Here is a 19414-nt window from a genome sequence, read left to right as displayed (position 1 = left end):
TACGTTAAGAAATTTCGACCTATTTTTAGAACTTTATCTTAGCTAAAATATATAAATAAGTATATAGATAAATAAAGTGGCTCTTAAAATATAATTGATTACCTTTTAAAGTAGTTAACTAGTTAATTAGTAAAGATATATTACTCTTTAGTAGCGTTACATATAACTACTAAGTCGGCACTTATACATTTTCGCATTAAAGGCCCTTAGATAGCAACTAAGATAGTATTGTTAAGTAATCCTAACTAACCCTAATTTTATTACACTAGTAAGGGTCTAGTAAAGCTATACTAGTTAAGTACTAGCGAGATTTACTGTCTTAGTTGCCGGCTAAGTCGCTTACTAAGATAACGAAATTGGTTATATTGACATTAGCCTATATAAGTTGAGTTTTAGTAAGATTTATCCCGGTTTAGAAGTTGTTAAATTAATATATATAGAGAGTTATAATAAAGTGGTCTAAGTATAACTTAAACTAGTTCCGTAAACAGGTAGCAAATAACTAAGCGGGCAAGGGGTTACTTTAACAAAGCAGACCATTTCTCTCCAGCCCTTATATATTCAACTTCTTCCCATACAGCTACTCTATATCATAGGCCTACCGCTATAATCAACAATACGTATCAGCACATCTGCTTTTCGGCGTAGAATTTAGCTTTAGATGCGAGGCTGAAAGGTTAGCCGTAATTTGTTTACCTTTAATTGGCTTATATAGACACGGGCTTGTATAGGAGATGCATCCTCGCAGCCATTTGCTGTACTGCTTACCGGCTGGTGCAGAGGCAGTCACTACACGCAAAAATAGTAACTTCCGATGAAAATACAGTCGTTCACGAAATATCGGTAAAAATTCGCCAAGTGAAAAAATTTGCATCGCACCTCACCAAAATTTTGCGGAGGGAGTATGATTTTAATTTTACTACAGTAAAAACTGGTTAGTGCGATATGGTTTATACGGCTAAGCGTATTGTTATACCAATGGTATTGTTATATAAAGAGTCACGTGTTGGGTTAATAAGCAATGAAAGGGGGGGCTTTATACCTAAAAAGGCTTAAGGCGTCTACCTTGCCGGCTAAATTCGGCTCCCTCCTATACAAAATCTCTACTAGTTATAACGATTTTGGTAGCGGAGACTTAACGATATTATCAAAAGTCAGAATATCGTAATATTATACCAAAAATACTTTAATTAATGGGTGTAGATCGTAATATAGAGTATATCGTTGTAATTAGATATCGGACTAACCAGTTTTTACTATACTATATTCCTTTTAAAATTCTACTTCAGTGCTAGCTCCGTCTTCTTAAGGTTCTATAATCTAAGCTATATTCTCTCCCATAATACTATATAACGCCCTCCTAAAAATACTCTCTCTAGTTCGTTACTTATGGCTAAAATTAAAAGTACCTCTCTTGTAAAGAGCGAAAGCCATAGCTAGCGCTTTATTTATTGTTCTTAAGACCACCATTAAAGTGGAGAAACTTTAATTTCGTATGGTACTTTAGAGTAGTAGTTATTATACTTATCTTGGCTTACTAGTCAAGTAACCTTTTTATTTAATTCGTTTATAATTTAATTGTACTTATTAAGTTCCTTAAACTTATCTTATAATAGCTTGTCGTATAATACTGTTTAAGGAGAGGTAATAGGCTTTTCTAATTCTTGGTATGTTTTCTAGAGCCATTAAACCTTTAAAAGTATTATTTTCTACTACTCCTTCTTCTAAAATGTCTTAATATACTTTATATAACGATTTAGGTAAAGAATAAGTATAGTGGTATAAAGAGGGGAGTTATCTATTCTCTGGTAGTACTTATTAAACTTCACCTATATATTTTTTACTTAAAGTAAGAGAGCTTTATTTAGTTTAAAGAGTGCCTATTATAAAATATTAGCTTTAGCTTAAATAAAGTAACTAGAAGAAGAGATATATAAGAGAGTTCTCTATATATTTAATAAGTACATTTATTATAAAGAGTACTTAATTAAGTGTTATATAATCTCTTTATATCTCTAATATTGCACAATAAAATAGCTTTAAAAGGTATAAATTATATAAAGAAGCTTCTAGTCTTACGGCGAGATATAATCCTCCTTAAGCGTATTAAAGTTGCTTTTAATATAGTTATTAATTCCTAACTCGTGTTTAAGTAAAACGCTTAGCATTTAATACTAGCTATTCCATCTTATATAGTTATTAAGTGGAACTCGTCTTCTAACTAAAGTCTTAAACTCCTTTATACGACTTACTAAGGTATAGAAGTGTACTATAATATTATAAAGCTTGCTAAGTGGGCCTATTACTTAAAAGGACTATTTTTACTTAATCTCTTCCTTATAACTTTACTTCTTTCTACTTATATTATTTCTTTTATATAACTCTATAGCCTTAAGTTTAAGAGTATCTTTAAAGAGAAAGGCCTAGACGGTAAGATTAATAGTATACCCCTAGCAGCGGATATATTGTTAGATAGGATCCTAGGTAATATCCTTATTATTAGCAAGATACTTATAGATTATATAATAAAGAGTATTATTTATTATAGAATTATTTATAATAATAGCGCTAAGCTTTTATATAATCCTATACTCCTTTAAGACTAAGAGAAGAGTATTTTATTATTTAGCTTTACTATAACTAGGTACCGTATAAAGGGCAAGAAGAGCTTTTATTTGGTTTTCCTAGCTATTAATTAAGTGGGCGTAGACTGTAAGAAGAAGGTAGTTATTTAGGGATATCTAGATATTAATAAAAAGATAAATACTTATTAACGCCGATTGAACTCTTCTTTGTATAATATCTTTCTGTAGCTAAAAGGAATAGGTAATTATCCGAGAAATTTCTATATGTGTTGTTATTATTAAATTAGATAACTTTGGGTTAAGAGCCTAATAGAAGATATAGAACTCTTTACACTCTATAATCCGAAATGGAAGGTTTTATATAATAACTAAGTTAATAAGAGCTTGCTAGATGACTTCCTTATTTAAAACCTTTATAAGGATTATAGAATTAACTTTATCCGTTCTAAATTCTAATACTGCTTATACCTAAAGTTCCTAAAGCTTTTTAAGCGCTTACTCCTTTATATAAGTATAAGGCTATTTTAAGTTAATAAAGATTGCGTAGTCTTTCATAAGGTGTTTTTTTATATTTATGGTTAATAGTACCAAGTAGCTTTTGCACTAGTTATAGTATATAAGCCTTTAGTTCTTTTTATTATATATTAGCTCGTTTTTATATAGTGGGTGAGTAAATTTATAGACTGGAGATTGAAGCTAAGCCTATTATATGCTAGAGCTCTTAATTAAGCTAGGAGTATTTTTAAGAAGAGATAAATCCGCTTCTAAAGCTATGTTTTATACAATATTACAGTAGAAAAGTAGTAAATTTAATAGAGAAAATTTAATGGGGAATGCTAAGGAATATTATAATACTTTAATACGATACGAGATATCGTATTAATAGTAAATCGTTAATCCGTATTGCAATAAGATTAGATTTCGCCTACCTTAACCCCTTAGCTAGGCTCTAACCCCTAGTACACCTAGTAAGTAGGTAGGATTACGTCCTAGCTAGAGAGACTACTACGTAGCTTAAGAGAACGGATGCGCGTGTTAGTATACTAATAGATAGGACTGCTTGCTTGCTAGGGTAGTATGCTAATAAGGTATACTTAAGGAGCAAACAGGAGTTACTTAGGTAAGAGAGGCTTAGCTAGGCCTTAACTATAGAAGGTATACCGCTTCTATAATGCCCTTATAGAACTACGCTAGTAGGCACATAAGATGGGAGTTGCGACCCCTATAAATAGTAGCTTATGCTTATACCGGCGGAAATAATAAAGAGAGGCGTAAAACTAGAGACTATAAAAGGCTCCTAAGCTGTATAAAAGCGTACTAACTTTAGGAGAAGACTCTTATATAGACTGCTTGGGGGTAGACTAGTACTTAGGCTAATAACCTATTATAAGATACCCGAGAGAACTGGTAAAACTCTCTATAATATTAGTAGTAGCAGCTAACTGCTTATAGAAGGGATTAATACTATTAGAAAATTGGGTGGAGGCCTAGATAAGTAGGTATATTAAACTCTACTATATAACTACCTGCTCTACAAACTAGCTTTTATCTATCTGTAAGGAACTAGGACTACCTATAGCGTTTACGCAATAGGTAGCTACCTTCCTTAGCAATAGAAAGCTATAGCTCTGCTTTAATAGGTAAATATAAGAAAAGTAAAAATAGAAATAGGGATACTATAGGGTTCGCCTATATCCCCTATCTTATTTTAACTATATATACGCAATATCTACAGCCTAAAGACAGAAGGAGCCTATTCCCTTAGCTATATGGACGACTTCGCAATTATAGTTACTTTAAATTTAGCTAAATCTAACTGTAAAAAGCTAGAGGGAATAGCGTAAAAGCTAATATCTAGAGCTAAAGAAGCCGCTATTAGTTTTAATATTAGTAAAACAGAGCTTATATACTTCTATAGTAAACGCATTACTATAAATAAGGGCTAAAGCTAGGAGATATAGAAATATCCCCTAAACCCCTAGTTAGGTAGCTAGGGGTATTTCTAAACTCTAAGCTTACTTTTAAATAATATATAGAAATAAAAATCTCTAAAGCAAAAACAGCCTTTTATTTAATTAGAAGACTAGGCAATATATAAAGAGGTCTATCTTAATAAGCCCTACGGCAGCTCTATATAGCTTGCGTTACTACTATAGTAGACTATAAAATATAATGCTAGTGGAAAGTAAATCTAGAGACTACCTATTAGCTAGGTATTAATTTCTATAAAATAAAGCCCTAAAACTAGTCTTAGGAGCGTTTAAAGGATCTCCTACCTAAGCTATAAAAATTAAAGCTTCTATTTCTCCTCCTAGAATTAGATTTAAAAAGCTTTACAATAGCTATATATTAAAAATCCTAAAATTTAAAGAAAACTACGTAGTTAAGAAGGCCTATATAAAAGAGATTAATAAGAATAGGGATAAACTAGCTAGTTATAGCTCTAGTTCTAGCCCTAAAAACTTAACTACTATCTTTAGCCTCTAGAGTCTAGCAACTAATTTAAAATTAGAAAATAGAGAAAATCTCTCTAAAGTAGTAAAAACCGTAGTCTCCCCCTATTTCTGCATTCTTTTCTATCTTTAGGGGTAGTAAAGAAGAAGCTGTATAAGAATATTTAAGACTAGTAGAAAATCTACAGGAATCCCTAGAATGGGATTTAGTAGATATATACTATATAGATAGCTCTAAAGATGGCAAATTAAGTATAGTAGCCGTATATAAAATAGGGGAGAGAAATAGGATTAAATACGCAATAAATTGGAATCTAGGGTCTTATATGGAAATTATAGACGTAGAACTTTATATAGTCTATAGGGCTCTAAAATATTTAAAATAATAAAGACTAGAAGAGAAATAAGTTAATATCTTTATAGATAGCTAAGCAGCTATTAAAAGATTATAGCTTAATTCTCTTATAGGGGGGCAAGAACTAGTCTTTAAAATTACGTAAAGCTGCTCCTATTTAGCTAGTAAAGGTATCTCTATTAACTTCTACTGGGTTTCTAGCTACTTAAGAATCTATAAAAACGAAATAGTAAATAAGCTAGCTAAAACGGGCCTTTTTGGAAAAAAGTATAATCTTTTTATATATCCCTAGCCTACATAGGGAGAGTAGTAAGAGAAAAGATACTAGGATAGTGGAAAAATAATTAGTAATAAAGGAAAATAAAGGAAAATACTATACTAGGATCTCTAGAGGAAACTACTCCTTTTCTCTTAAAGCCCCTAAGGATAAATATCCTAAAAGGCTTTAATTAGCTTTCTATTAACTAAAACTAAAAAAAGGCTTCTTTAAGTCCTTTTTTAAGACAATTGGGATAGATAAAGAAGGTAAATACTTTAAGGACTATAGCGCTATTATTACGGACCTTATATTAGCAGTAGTGCGACTACTAAGAATAGATATAAACGGGTTAGTTAAGATAGTATATAAGGCGCTAGAACTAATCGAGCTATAGGATAAGGGGTAGCTAAGTTATATAGCTAGTTACGTTATAAGTTTGGAATATAGGAATATAGGAATATAGGAATATAACGTACCCACGTACTAATTGTTGGTTACACAAGGGGGATATTACGTAGCTACGGTTCGTAGATAGTATAATGATTGTTCTATAAATAATTCTTCTATCAGGAAGGGCGAAGAGCTTAAGGCTCCTCGCCACGCTAACGCCGCGGTAACACGTAACGGCAACTTGCCCTATATGACGGCAATTTGCCTTACATAGCGGCAATTTGCCCTATTCCCAACACCAGCAATTCTTCTTTTTATAGTTGCCATCTATAGACACTTATAGATTGCTACTATATAAAGGTATAAAGCTAAGGGAAGGAAAAAGAAAAAGAAGGGCATTAGGGGTTAACGCGAAGACGAGTGGGCCGCTAAGGCGCTAGTTATAAGCGAGCCAATAGCGATTTTCCATCTTGGGGATGAAAAATCCTAATTAGCTGTTTAGAATTAGGGTCTACAGAATCCTTCTACTCCCTTTTAACCTAACCTTTAACTCGTACACGTAGAGTATTTATGTTAACAAACGTCTCTAGTGCCTTATTTAGGTTTACCTTTATTATTACATCTACTAGGTTATCTTAGCCATTAATCCATTAAATCTTAAAGAGTTTTTAACGCTTATAGGATTGCTAAAGGGCCATAATATTAATTATAAGACGCTTTTCCTTTATAGTACTAAGCTTAACTAAACACTTATAGAGGGAATATAAGTCAGTATATATAATTATAGGAATAGCGGGAAGTTTAAGCCGATCTATAATTATCTTAAGGGTAGTTCTAATTATAATTACTATGTTAACTTCGCTAACCATTCTATATATCTCTAACGCTAGAACGCTTTAAGTAACGCGCTTACTTTTGGTTAAGCTCTAATAGATAAAATTACCGTAGATTATAAAGTTATTCTCTCCAGTAGATTTATTCGCAATAATAATCTTATATCCTAGCTAGAAGCTAAAATCTTTATTATTTATAAACGACCCATTAATAAATACAAAGAGCTTAGTAGTGGAAAGATTAATAGATATATAGAGTAGTCCCCAATCGAGATAGGTTATTTGCTAAAAAAGGCGCTTATTTAGGGCAAGGATATCCTCCTTAGTTGGTTCCTGGTGTTAAGCGGCAATAGAGAGATTAAAGAAAGCCTTAGGCTAACAGATAGAAGCAATATAAGCTCTATAAGCGCGTTACTCCATATATCCTTGCTTTAGGGAATTAACGTTAATAACATTAATCTTCTTACTTTAACCCTTTTGGCGTAAAGTAATGGAGTCCTTATTTAGGGAAAGGATATATCTGTTAAAGAGCAATAGTATTATTATATTAAGTCTTTCCTTTAGCTTTACTATAAGATTTGCCTTTACTAGCTTATCTTTCTTAAGAGCTAAGAATTAATTATCTCCTAAGATAATTGTATTGTTAGTTTATATGCCGATAATTCTAAATAGAGTTCCTATAGTTATAATAAGGAAGTAGGGATTAAATATAGAGGTAGTTATTAGAAGCTTCTCTTTATGGTGCTTACTATAGGTAGCCTACTAATAAGTTCCTACCTCTGCAATTCTATATAGTGGCTTAAGTATAACCATAATCGTATCTTTGGGATATTAGTGGCGAATTTACTCCAGAAGATATGCTAGTATTAAGCACTAAAGGCGCGTCTCTAATTAGGTATAGGCCTAAGTAATATCTTATAAATAAACTACTATTCCGTTCTTTATTAAGGAGGGAGCTAGTGTAATAGTAACTCGCTAACTAACTCGTTAAATTGTAGGGAATTACGTAAGGATCGTCTCCTTACTGTTATTGTTGTAGCCTTAGATAACAAGCCTTAATTTCTTAAATAGGGCGTTAGTAGCCTTACCCTTAATCTTATTAACTATTCTTAACTTAAAGATGCAAATTCTATCGAACTTAGTAGGGTTATACTTCTCGAATTTAAAGACTCCTTTTATAATAAGACTGTCGATTTCCTGCTTATTAGATACTTAGAAAGGAGCTCCTAAAGTTATAATACGACCTTCCTTTTAGAGCTATTTTACGAGCTTAAAGTTAGCCTTCTCTTTAGCTGTTATAAAGGCCATTAACAACTTAACTTTACTCTTTATAGCAGCAACAAATTGCTCTTTAAAATTAATAAAATGTTAGCGATTTTGTGATCCCTTTGGGCGACCTCTACCGCGTTATAGTTGCGGCACGTCTACTACAATTATATCAGGATCACAGTTGCCTTTTAGGGCACGTTAATCGTGGTTCTCCTCTAGGGCATCTTCTAGGGCATCTTCTAGGGCATCTTCTAGGGCATCCTACAAAGGCTCGGAACTATTATCTTTATAGTAGGGCCTAATAACGGTTAAACGGAATTAAGTAGGTTTATAGGGCATCTAAAAAGTGCAAGTTTAACTATTAATTATAATAAGTTTATATAGGCCTAACCATCCTCCCTTTTTACGCCATACCTATACTTTAGATTAAAGTAGCAGATTAAGCGTAGTTAAGGTATTTAGGCCATTTCTTATTCCTAGTACGTTATTAACTTAGCGCGTAACATATAGACGTCGTACCTCCTTTATTACTTTACGAATAGCCTTAGCTTATTACACAATAGAGGGAAATAGTAGAGAATTGTTAGTTATTTAAGGGTAGGCGCTAAAGACTAGCAACGTAGGTATGAGCCCATTTAGGCCAGCGGAATCGTTAATGGCCTTAACAGCCATCTATAAGATAATTTCTTCGCTAGCGTCCTCTAGTTCTAAAGAAATAATCTTATATGCTTAGCGTAATGGTGTATAGTATCGCTCTACTTTTTTAATACTATTATATACCTTAACAGGGACTTCCTTAACCTTAATTACTATTACTTTTACCTATTATCAAAACTCCGTAGATAAGAAGTTCTTTCCTACGTTATAAATAATTTAATTAGGGGGTCCTAGGTAAACATTAATCTAGTATAACTAAAGGGTATCCTATACGTTTCTAGCTAACATATCCCTTAAGAAACGTACGGCTTAGAAAAAGGTTAATAAGTTAACAGCTTAGAAAACTGGCTTACTGTTAAGATATATAATATTAATAATAATATAGAAGTTAAAGTCGTAGTTATTTTTAAGGGTGAACTTAAATCGGCTAGGGGACTTCTGGTTCATTTAGCAGTAATAGTAGTACTTTATAAAATACTTAATTACCTTAACCTTAACTTTATAACCTACTCGTTAAAGAACCCTAAGCAGTTAGTAAATAGATAGGTGGCCAAAACAATAGTATAGTTAACGTAGCTCTAACTTAGTTAAGTAACTCTAAGCAACGCTCCTTTCTAGTTATTAGAGGAGTAACTAAGGGTAACCCCACTTACGTATAACGGGCACCCAATTATCTCCCTAAATAAGTATATTCTTAAGGTTATCAAGCTTAACGCCTAATTTATTTATATCTTAGATATAGAATAGGAACGGGGTGTTCGCGGGAATAACGTAAAAGGTAATATATCCTAATGGGGTTTAGACCTTAATTGTGCCGAGAGAGATTATAGTACCCTTACCGAAGCAAATTATATATTAGCCTGCTATTAATTAGTCGATTTAAATAGAGCTATTAAGCTGCTAAAGAGCTCAAACTTAAGGTTCTCCTACTATAGATACTCCTACGGCTCCAGTATCTAGCATAATACTATAGAAGACGTTCGCTAAGTATCTGTTATTAAAGAAGAACGCGGAACTTTCTTTTGGCTTATTAAAGATATCTAACTTTATAATAGAATGGAACGTAAATTAGTTATTAAGGATAGCAACAATTTATGTACCATTTACCTTACCATACTTAGTAAAGTATTAGTTAGGAGAGTAGTCCTTAATATCTATATCTATAAGGAGCTGTTCAGCCTTATTAACCTTATCCTTAAGGTCTTCTATACCTTTATATTAAACTAAAAAGCTTTAAAAGTAGGCTATAATAACCTTATAATTTCTAACGTTTCTTATACTCTGTCGGAACTTATTATATACCTTCTTTCGCTCGTCAAATGAGTATCTATTTAACTAGTAATTTAGCTTCTTATAAATATAGCACTTCTTCTAACGGTTGTTCCAAAATAAACCTCCACAAAGACCTCTATAATTGCTTTGTAGTTAACGTTAATTATACCCTCTACTATATCCCCTACTCCGGCCACTATATATTTAATTAGTCTAGTTATAATTATATTAGTTTAGAATCCCGGTTTAAATAGGGTTTTTAGTATAGAATTATTGGGGTTTTTATATTCGTATTACAGTGCCTATAGTAGAGCGTAGTTTAGTATATACTCCTTTAAATATATCTATAGGTTTATATAGCGCCAAGTTATACTTAGGAACGCTATAGCATGCTAAAATAACCTAGTCCCTTAGACTGTTCTTATTTTAGTAGGTTTTAGTAAAACTATATTAGATTTTCTAGAGTTTATTAAAGAGTAGTTAAAGATACTCTAGATAAGTCGTTATTAGGTTAAAAGCAATAACTCTCTAGAATATAGTCTCCCGCTATTTAAATATATAGAGTTAGCGGTTCTCGTTAGTTTTAAAGTGGGCTTTAGTAAGCTAAAGTATTATATTAAAGCTATAGTTTTTACCTATAATATGGTCGTAATAGAACGTTACCGCCTATCCCTTTAATATAATAGAGAAAGCATAATGGAACTAGTGGTATTAAATTCCAACCTTATTACAGCAGTTATAAAAGACCTATAGTTTTACTCCAAGCATATTATACAATTTTCCTCTAAACTTCTTCTCTTCGTCTAAATATACCTTTATTAGATTTGTAACTTCTTAAGATAGAGGCTTATTAGTTAGCTAGGATAGAGGAGTTAAAGGTAGTAGAGGTAGAGGAAGAGCACCTCTAGGTAGGAAAGTACCTTTAGGTGGGAGAGTAGCGTTCTAGGGGTTTTATTCTAAATTAAAGTTGCCTTCTAAAGAATATAGGTTAGTTTTAGGTTTCTATAGTTAACGTATAATCTTAGCTTCCGTTTATACTAGTTCTTCTATACTAGTTAGAACGGCGTAAATATTACTAGTAATTAGGTTACCGTCCTCAGTAATATACACCCCATTCCTTTAGAGGGAGTCTCAAAAATCCTAAATAATATTAATATTGCTAAGTGCCTAGGTGTCGGCGGTCCATCCTATAAAATCCTCCCTAAAGTATTCCCATAACTATAAATCGGCGTAGTAGCTATCTTAGTAGAATAGAATATGGTGTAGGAGAAAGCCGTTAACTTATTTTGCGGTATAGGTTATTATATTAAAGGTAAATACGTCCCAATCTTTATTAATAAGTTTCGCGTATATAGCTACCCCTAGTAATAAGGAGTCTCTCTAGTTGTTTAGAGTGGCTATAGTTATGTCTTCGGAGGAAGGGAATATTAGTAGTATAGGGATTATCGTTTTTAGTACGCATTTGTGATATATATTTGTGATTATAGGGCTTAGGACTAGTTTTAGCCTTAAATTGCGAAGACTTATAAAGCGTATTATTCTACGTAATAGACGCAAGAATCTATAATCTGGGGAAGGCTTAGGACCAGTTCTAGCCTTTAGATCCTTAGATTTATAGAAGAGTTCTATTTAAGATTTAGGACCAGTTCTAAGCTTAAAAGACAGCTTCCCTTAGCGCGAGTAGCACTGGTATAGTGGCTCATCTCTTCTTAGTAAATACCTAGCTATTCTATAGCATAACTGTAAAGTTAACTACTAATTAGTGTTAGTTATATAAGGGGGATATTACGTAGCTACGGTTCGTAGATAGTATAATGATTATTCTATAAATAATTCTTCTATTAGGAAGGGCGAAGAGCTTAAGGCTCCTCGCCACGCTAGCGCCGCGGCGACACGTGACGGCAACTTGCCCTACGTGACGGCAATTTGCCTCGCATGGCGGCAATTTGCCCTATTTCCAACACTAATATACTAATATACTAAACCCTTTACTATAGGGAGGAGTTATATATTTAAAGACATACGGTCTCTATAGATAGTTTCTCTTTTTTATAATAAATCTTAGAATATAATTAGAGTTAATCTATTAGGTAACTACTCTACTAGTTATTATTATATTATTAACTTCTTATTTACTATATACCTAGCCTATTAATAAGTCTACCGTAGTTCCTGCTATAAAGCTTTGTTATATATTTACTACTAAGGTTACAGTATTAATAAAGTCAAATAATATACCACTAAAAGTAGCAGCTATAATAGCGTCGACGGCAGCGACTATATTAGGATTAAGTAACGACACCAGTATAGTAAACACTAACTCTTAGCTAGTTACCGTTAGATAGCTATAAGAAATGGTTAATTGATTAATAGATAATAATAGAATACTTAAAGAAAGGATTAATAGTATTAGAGTAGCTAAGGTTAAGTTACCCTTAATTAAGCGATTCTTAGGGAAGAAGTTAAAGCTTAAGGGATTCCTTATATAAATACACTTTAAGGTTACTTAGAAAGGAGTTAAACTAGGAACGCCTATAGATTAAGTCGCTTATATAGGATTGTTCTTTTTTTTTTAAAAAAAATTTTATATCTATTATATTATACTACGTATAATACTACGCATGCAGCCTTAGGCTATGGCGCTATAGTTCTATATACATAAATCCTTTCTAGGCAGTTTAATATATACTAGTAGCTATATCCTAGTAGTTTATAAACCCCTAAATTAGGAGTTTATAGTTTCCTAGTAAAATACTAAGATATTACAACTACTAGGGAATAAGAAAATGGTAAGAAAAACTATAAGAAATCCTAACCCCTATCCCTGTCCTTTTGCTCTCTAATATCGTTTTAAGAGCCTAGTAGGAGTTACCCCCTTTTAGAATCCTATCTGTTTTATTCTTCCATAGAATCTTCTTCGCGTACTAGTTTAGCAGCTTTAAAAGTCTTGCAGTCTTTACTATTAGCAAAGTATTTTTCTTTACAATTAATGTAAAGAGGGGTAGTATGCTGGCAAGGCCTACCTGTTATTATACAGGTAAAACAGGAACGGTCTTTAGATAAATATGCAGCTGTATAGTATCTATAGGCCCTAGTAGAGCACCTGTCTCCTATATGGCCAAATTTTTGGCAGCTCGTACACTGCGTAGTAGGAGAGACTTTAAGGTATTTTACTACCTTAGTAGCTGTACCTGCAGTTGATATCTCTTTTTGCTTAAGGATTTCTTGTCTTTTTTCTTCGTTCTTTATAGTAAAAACTATAGAGCTAAATTTGGTCTGTGGATTGTGTCTTTTTTTACTAGATAAGATCCATCTAGGTAGTCCTTATATCCTTATAGGATTAAAGGTCTCAATTTCTTCTTTTAGAAGCTTAGAGCCTCCTTCTAGAAAAGGTAGGGTAGGAACCCTATGGGCTATAATTTAAACCCATAGTTCTAGTTTTTGTTCTCTTTAAAAGGTAAAGCAGTTATACTAGATTTCCTTATATTTAACTAGGAAATCCACATTATACTCTTCCGTAGTCATAAGGAGAATATTTTGTTTTCCCTTAGTTCTAGCTATAGATGCTAAAATAGGTTTTTCTACTTGCAGTTTTGATGTCAATAGTTAATTAACTTTGTTTCGTATAGAGAAGTTATCTAAAGGTTGGTCCTTTTGGTCTGTAATTAAGACTAGCTTTCTTTCTTATAGCTGCTTTTTCTTACTTCTAGTAGAAGTAGAAGGAGTAGGAAATAGTAGTGATAAGGAGGGTAGAGAGGACGAAGTAGGGAGGTCCTTCTTTAGTCTCTCTGCGTAGGTTTCTTTAGTAGGGGCTACCTCCTTATAGAGAGCTCTTACTTCTTCAACTAGTCCTTTTAGGACATCTTTTGTCTTTTCTTTTTCTTTCCCTTTTATAAAGGGGTTTTCTCCTACTAGGATACTACGTGTATAGTCCTTTAGCTATTTAACTTATTCCTTTTTATCTTTTTCTTCTCCTTCTTCTTTTAGCCCTTTATAGGCCTAGGTTAGGCTATCTAAAGCCTTTTATAGGTATTATTCTGGAGAAAGGGGAGAGAAAGATATACTAGGTATACCAGCTGTAAAAGTCCTTATTTTAGTTGTCTTTTTTTATAGGTTTTTAGTTTTCTTTTTCAGTAGAAGACTAAGGATATCCTCTTTTTTCTCCTATCCCAAATAGGCTAGGAGAAGGAGAAGGGCCAGAAAAAGTGAATATAGATATAGACTCATTATCACTTATTTCTATAGGTTTCTTTTTAGGCCTACTAGGCCTTGGCATTTTGTGTCTTATAAGGGGGTTTTCCTAGTTTTTACTACGGAGGACGGCCTAGAAAGAAATTTCTCCTTCCTTTTTAGGAAAAGCGCGGTTTTGAGCGCCAAGACCCCACCAAAATTAACTCAATTAGCTTGATTGAAGCTTTTAATACAAGTATATTGTCTATATAGCTTCTAAAACGTGGTATTTTAGTATCTGGCGTTTACCTGGTTAACCTTATTCCACTGCACCTTATATTCTACAGGCTTTTGAGGTTTTCGAGGCCTTAATTACCTCTGTTGTTCTTAGCTCTCTGGCTGGCTCTCTGGCTGGCTCTCTGGCTGTCTCTCTGCCCGTTCTATTATCTGATTACGATCGTTTCTTTGAAGTCTCTGGTTATAGAGCTGTCGATCTGCAATTAAGCCAGAGCCTTGAGTGTTTTAACGTCGATTTGGAACAACCAAATCAGCTGATTTCTGCTACTCTTCCTCGGTAATCTCCTCAATTTCCTCACGGCTCTGCGCAGGAAGGAAGAATTGTAGATAGGCGTTAGGTAGACTATAGTAATTACGCAATATCTCGTAGCCCGTTTTAAGCACCTTAGTAATTACAGAGAGCTTATAATTAGCTTCCTTACGGAGCTGCTTCCGGCTTCGCTGCTTTTTGTTTACTCCCTCTCTATAATCGTTACCTCCTTTAAGCTCTATAACCTTCTTAATATGGTGAGGGATCCTCTCAATCCACTGCTGAATTTGCTACTACTTAAGATCTTGCCAAGCTCCAAGCCAAGCCTTCTCTACAGCTGCGCGGGAGGTAAGTGGGCCTCTTTTTGTAGTAATCCGTTTTAGGTAGCTCCAACAGGGCTTAATTATATTTAGATTAGGCGAATTACCTAGCTAAAGAAGACGCTAAATCTCGCAAGCGTTAAAGTAGGTTTGGTGAATCTTTGCGATATAAGAAGTAGCCTTATCTTCCTATATAATCGTATTAGGATTTAAGTATATAAGGCTCTAGGTAAACGGAAGAAGTTTTGGTATTAAGATATTCGTTAAATATCGCCACTAGTTAATTCTACCTCCATCTAATCGAGTTAAAGCTCCGTATAATACCGTAAATTTCTATTTAGCAGGGGGCCCCCTTATACGCCTCTTGTAACGTAGTTCGTATAGGCTCCTTTTAGCGGCTTAACTCTTCTTTTAGGCCTCGTGTGCCTTTAGCTCTAGAGCTTAATTCCAGATCTTAATAATAGATTTTGATTCGTTAAATTCTTTCTTTTTTTAGGGCTTCCAAATATGGCAGGGGCCTTTGAAGTCGTATGTAAAGCAACCCCAAAACATAAACTCGGAGTACCCCTTCCACCGCTCTCGTACGCAGCTACGTACGCAGGCCTCATTCGATCGTCGCCATACTCGATAGCCCCCTCGACGGTGGCCCAAAACGATACTCGTCTCATCTGACCAAATTACAGCCTTCCAATCTTCCAGCGTCTAATGGCGATGAGCTAATGTAAATCTATATCGCTCGTTCTTTATAGCTGTAGTTAATCTAGGCTTCCTTATTGGCTTTATCTTACGGAAGCCGTGCTTCTTAAGTATAATTTGAACGGATGCTGCAGAGATACCTATTTCGCGAGCGATTTTTTTACTGCTTTTTTCACGCCCGTAACGATCGCATGTGACAGCGTTAATAACTTTTTGCTCTATATCAGGGGTAATTCTTTTCGTACGCCCTACGCGGGGCTTATCCTTAAGGTGGTTATTAAGGAGGACCTAATCTGCACGCCAACCATTCTCTACTGCCTTTTTTACTAGGTTGCCGATGTGTCTGCCGCTAATTCCAGTAATTCGAGTGATCACTTTTAGGGGAGTATTTAGGGCCTTCATTACCACGGCCTGCGCCCTCGTCGCAAGGCCGTAGTAAGGCATTTTGGGCTTAAAAAATAGTAGAAGGTGTACAAAGGTCGTTGCAAGCGATTGAGTGAAAATATTTTATTAAAAAGTCGGTGTAGAGTTGCTCGAAGTCAAAATCTGGTATATTTTGGTGGGGTCTTGGCGCTAAAACCGCGCTTTTCCCAAAAAGGAAGGAGAAATTTCTTTCTGGGCCGTCCTCCGTATCCTTATACCCTTTTCCCCTTACTAATCCTACTAGAAGATTTCTGGGGAGATTAGGCTAAGAGGTAGTAAAGAAACTAGCCCCTATTTTGTAGTTTTGGTATTGGTAGTAGTAGTAGTAGTTTCAGTGTTCCTGTCTATGCCTCGCTTATTGACCCGAGGTACGAGTGGTCTATATATTCGGGTTGGGGGTCCTGGAATTCAAACTCCCGCCAAGCCAGCTTCTGATTGGTTAGAAAGCCGGCTTCTCATTGGTTAGAAAAAAAGTTGCGCGCGGTAAGTTATGGCAGAATCCACGTGACNAACTTCAAAACATTGGGCTCTACAAACGCTCTGCNNAAAGCTCCGTACGAAGCTCTGCGAAAGCTCTACCAAAAGCTCTACCAAAAGCTCTACCAAAGGCTCTGCCAAAAGCTTTGCAGCACCTCTGCCCACCTAGTGTACTGGCCATGCAGTAAATGGAGCACGCTGTGCGCAGGGGTCTAAGGGGGTCTCCCCTTTGAAGCTCTGCTCGAAGCTCTGCTCGAAGCTCTGCTCGAAGCTCTGCTCGAAGCTCTGCTCGAAGCTTTACTCGAAGCCCTATACGGAGCTCTAAAGCTCTACTGACACGCAGCACTAATATACTAGGAAGGTTCTGCAATCGGCCGTATAACCGCCCATACGGTCAATCGCCGTACAATTGTCTCTACGAACGGCTCTACGAACGGCTCTACGAACGGCTCTACAAACGTCTACACAATCGCCCGTACGAACGTTCATACGATCAATTAACCAAACGCCTATACAATCAATCAGACGCCCGTATAAACGTCTCTACGAGCGTCTACAAACGTCTCTACAAACGTCTACAATCGCCCATACAATCGTCCGTACGAACGTCCGTACGAACGCCTACACGAACGCCTACACGAACGCCTATACAAAGCTCTGCTCGAAGCTTTACAAAGCTCTACTAAAAGCTCTACCAAAGCCTCTACCAAAGCCTCTGCAAGAGCTCTGCCCGCGCAGTAAATAGAGCACGTAGTGCGCAGGGGGGGTCCAAGGGGGTCTCCCCCTTGAGCTTAAAGCTCTACTCGAAGCTCTACTCGAAGCTTGATACGGAGCTCTAAAGCTCTACTAACACGCAGCACTGATATACTAGGAAGACTCTATAATCGTCTACACGGACGGCTCTACAAACGGCTCTACGAATGTCTGCATAATCGCCCGTACAAACGCCCATACAATCAATCAAACACCCATACAATCGATCAATCAAACGCCCATATGACGACCAATTAAACGTCCATGCAATTGCCTATACAATCGTCTCTACAAATGTCTCTGCAGTTAATCGCCCGTGCGAACGCCTGCATGTGGCTCTGCACAAGGCTCTACACAAAGCTCTACCGAAGCTCCACACAAAAGCTCTACCGAAGCTCTACACAAAGCTCTACAAAAGTTCTGCCACGAAGCTCTACTAAAAGCTCTACAAAAAGCTTCTACCAAAGCCCTACATAAAAGCTCTACCGAAGCCTCTACACAGAGCTCTATAAAAAGCTCTAGAAAGGCTCTATAAACGCTCTACTAAACGCTCTACTAAACGCTCTACCAAACGCGCTCTACTAAAGCCTCTATAAGAACTCTACCTACGGTCCAAGGGGGTCTCCCCCTTAAGCTTAAAGCTTTACTCAAAACTCTACTTAAAGCTTAATACGGAGCTCTAAAGCTCTACTAATATGCAGCACTAATATACTAGGAAGGCTCTATAATCGTCTACACAAACGGCTCTATAAACGGCTCTATGAACGTCTATATAGTCGCCTATATAAACGCCCATATAATTAGTCGATTAATCGATCAATTGCCTATAAACGCCTATATCATTAATTAATTAATCAACTAAACACCTATACGAACGTCTCTACGAACAGCTCTATAAATAGCTCTATATACGGCTTTACGCACGGCTCCACAAACGTCTATATAATTAATTAATCAATTAATTGCCCACACAAACGCCTATACAATTGCCTATACAATCGTCTCTACAAATATCTCTGCAATTAATCGCCAGAACAAACGGCTGCACGTCTACACGTCTGCACGTCTACACGTGGCTCTGCGTAAGGCTCTAAATTAAAGCTTTAGGTTAATTAATCGGCTTATTAATTATAAACTCGGGTCAAAATTTTCGTTGGGGGGTACCAACGATCCGCATGTTAAGCTAGGGCCACCATTAAAGAAAATTTTTCTATTGGGAAAAGGGGATAAAACGACAAATAAATCCACCTCTAGCTCGCTAGGCAGTAGGAATTAGGTCTTAAAAGTTAGAAAATCGATTGTTTTTAATGGTAAGATGGGTATGCGTAAGTTTTAGAGTGTGGCACTACCTTTTAGTAAGGTTGCATATGTGGTAAAGGGGTCAGGATTGTTCTTAACGGGGAGAGTACTTAAGTAGTTTAAGCCTTACCTTATAGAGGTGTAGGAGTATAGTATAACGACTACTAACTAGGAGGTGCGATATATATTCTTAAGTTAGAGCGGGTTTACAGAACGCTTAACGCAGATATTTAGAGACCTAGAGGTAACTACTATAGCGGGAAAAAAGCTTTAAAACCTAGTATAAAGGACTTTAGCAATTAAGTATATAATATAGTTTTAAATATTAGCAATATAAGTTAAATAAAATAATAAGGCGCTTATAGGATAGTATAAACAGGGACTTAAAGTAAAAGTCTAGAACGTAATTATCCTAATAGAAGATGCGGATACCCCTAAAGATTTAATTAATTAAGTAATTAAGATCGACAATAGGATTTACTAAAGAGAGTAGACTAAGAAGGGTTAGGATAGAGTTCTATAGTTATATAAGGCGCAAGGCACGTAATAACAAAGTTAAAGTTAAAAACTATAGTATAGCGCAGAGCTAATAGATTTAAGTAGTACTAAAGAAAATAGAAAATGGAATAAACGACTATAGAAACCTAGAGGATAAA

General features: G+C 35.2%; 2 protein-coding genes across 2 annotated transcripts; both read right to left on the bottom strand.

Moving 5' to 3' along the window:
* Positions 1-12916: 12916 nt before the first annotated feature.
* Positions 12917-13397, bottom strand: K441DRAFT_739512 (uncharacterized protein; the record flags this gene model as incomplete). The annotated part of the gene is made up of 1 exon (XM_067654358.1): positions 12917-13397. A coding segment is annotated over one exon (429 nt), but the record flags the coding sequence as incomplete, so codon positions are not given.
* Positions 13398-15812: 2415 nt separating this feature from the next.
* K441DRAFT_590296 (uncharacterized protein) lies at positions 15813-16091 on the bottom strand (the record flags this gene model as incomplete). Its single annotated transcript, XM_067644793.1, has 1 exon — positions 15813-16091. A coding segment is annotated over one exon (279 nt), but the record flags the coding sequence as incomplete, so codon positions are not given.
* Positions 16092-19414: the final 3323 nt, after the last annotated feature.

Source organism: Cenococcum geophilum, assembly GCF_001692895.1.
Source record: "Cenococcum geophilum 1.58 unplaced genomic scaffold K441scaffold_72, whole genome shotgun sequence".
NCBI classification, from domain to species: Eukaryota; Fungi; Ascomycota; class Dothideomycetes; order Gloniales; family Gloniaceae; genus Cenococcum; species Cenococcum geophilum.
Note: the sequence above shows the minus strand (reverse complement) of the source record. Positions and strands in the feature narration are given on the sequence as shown.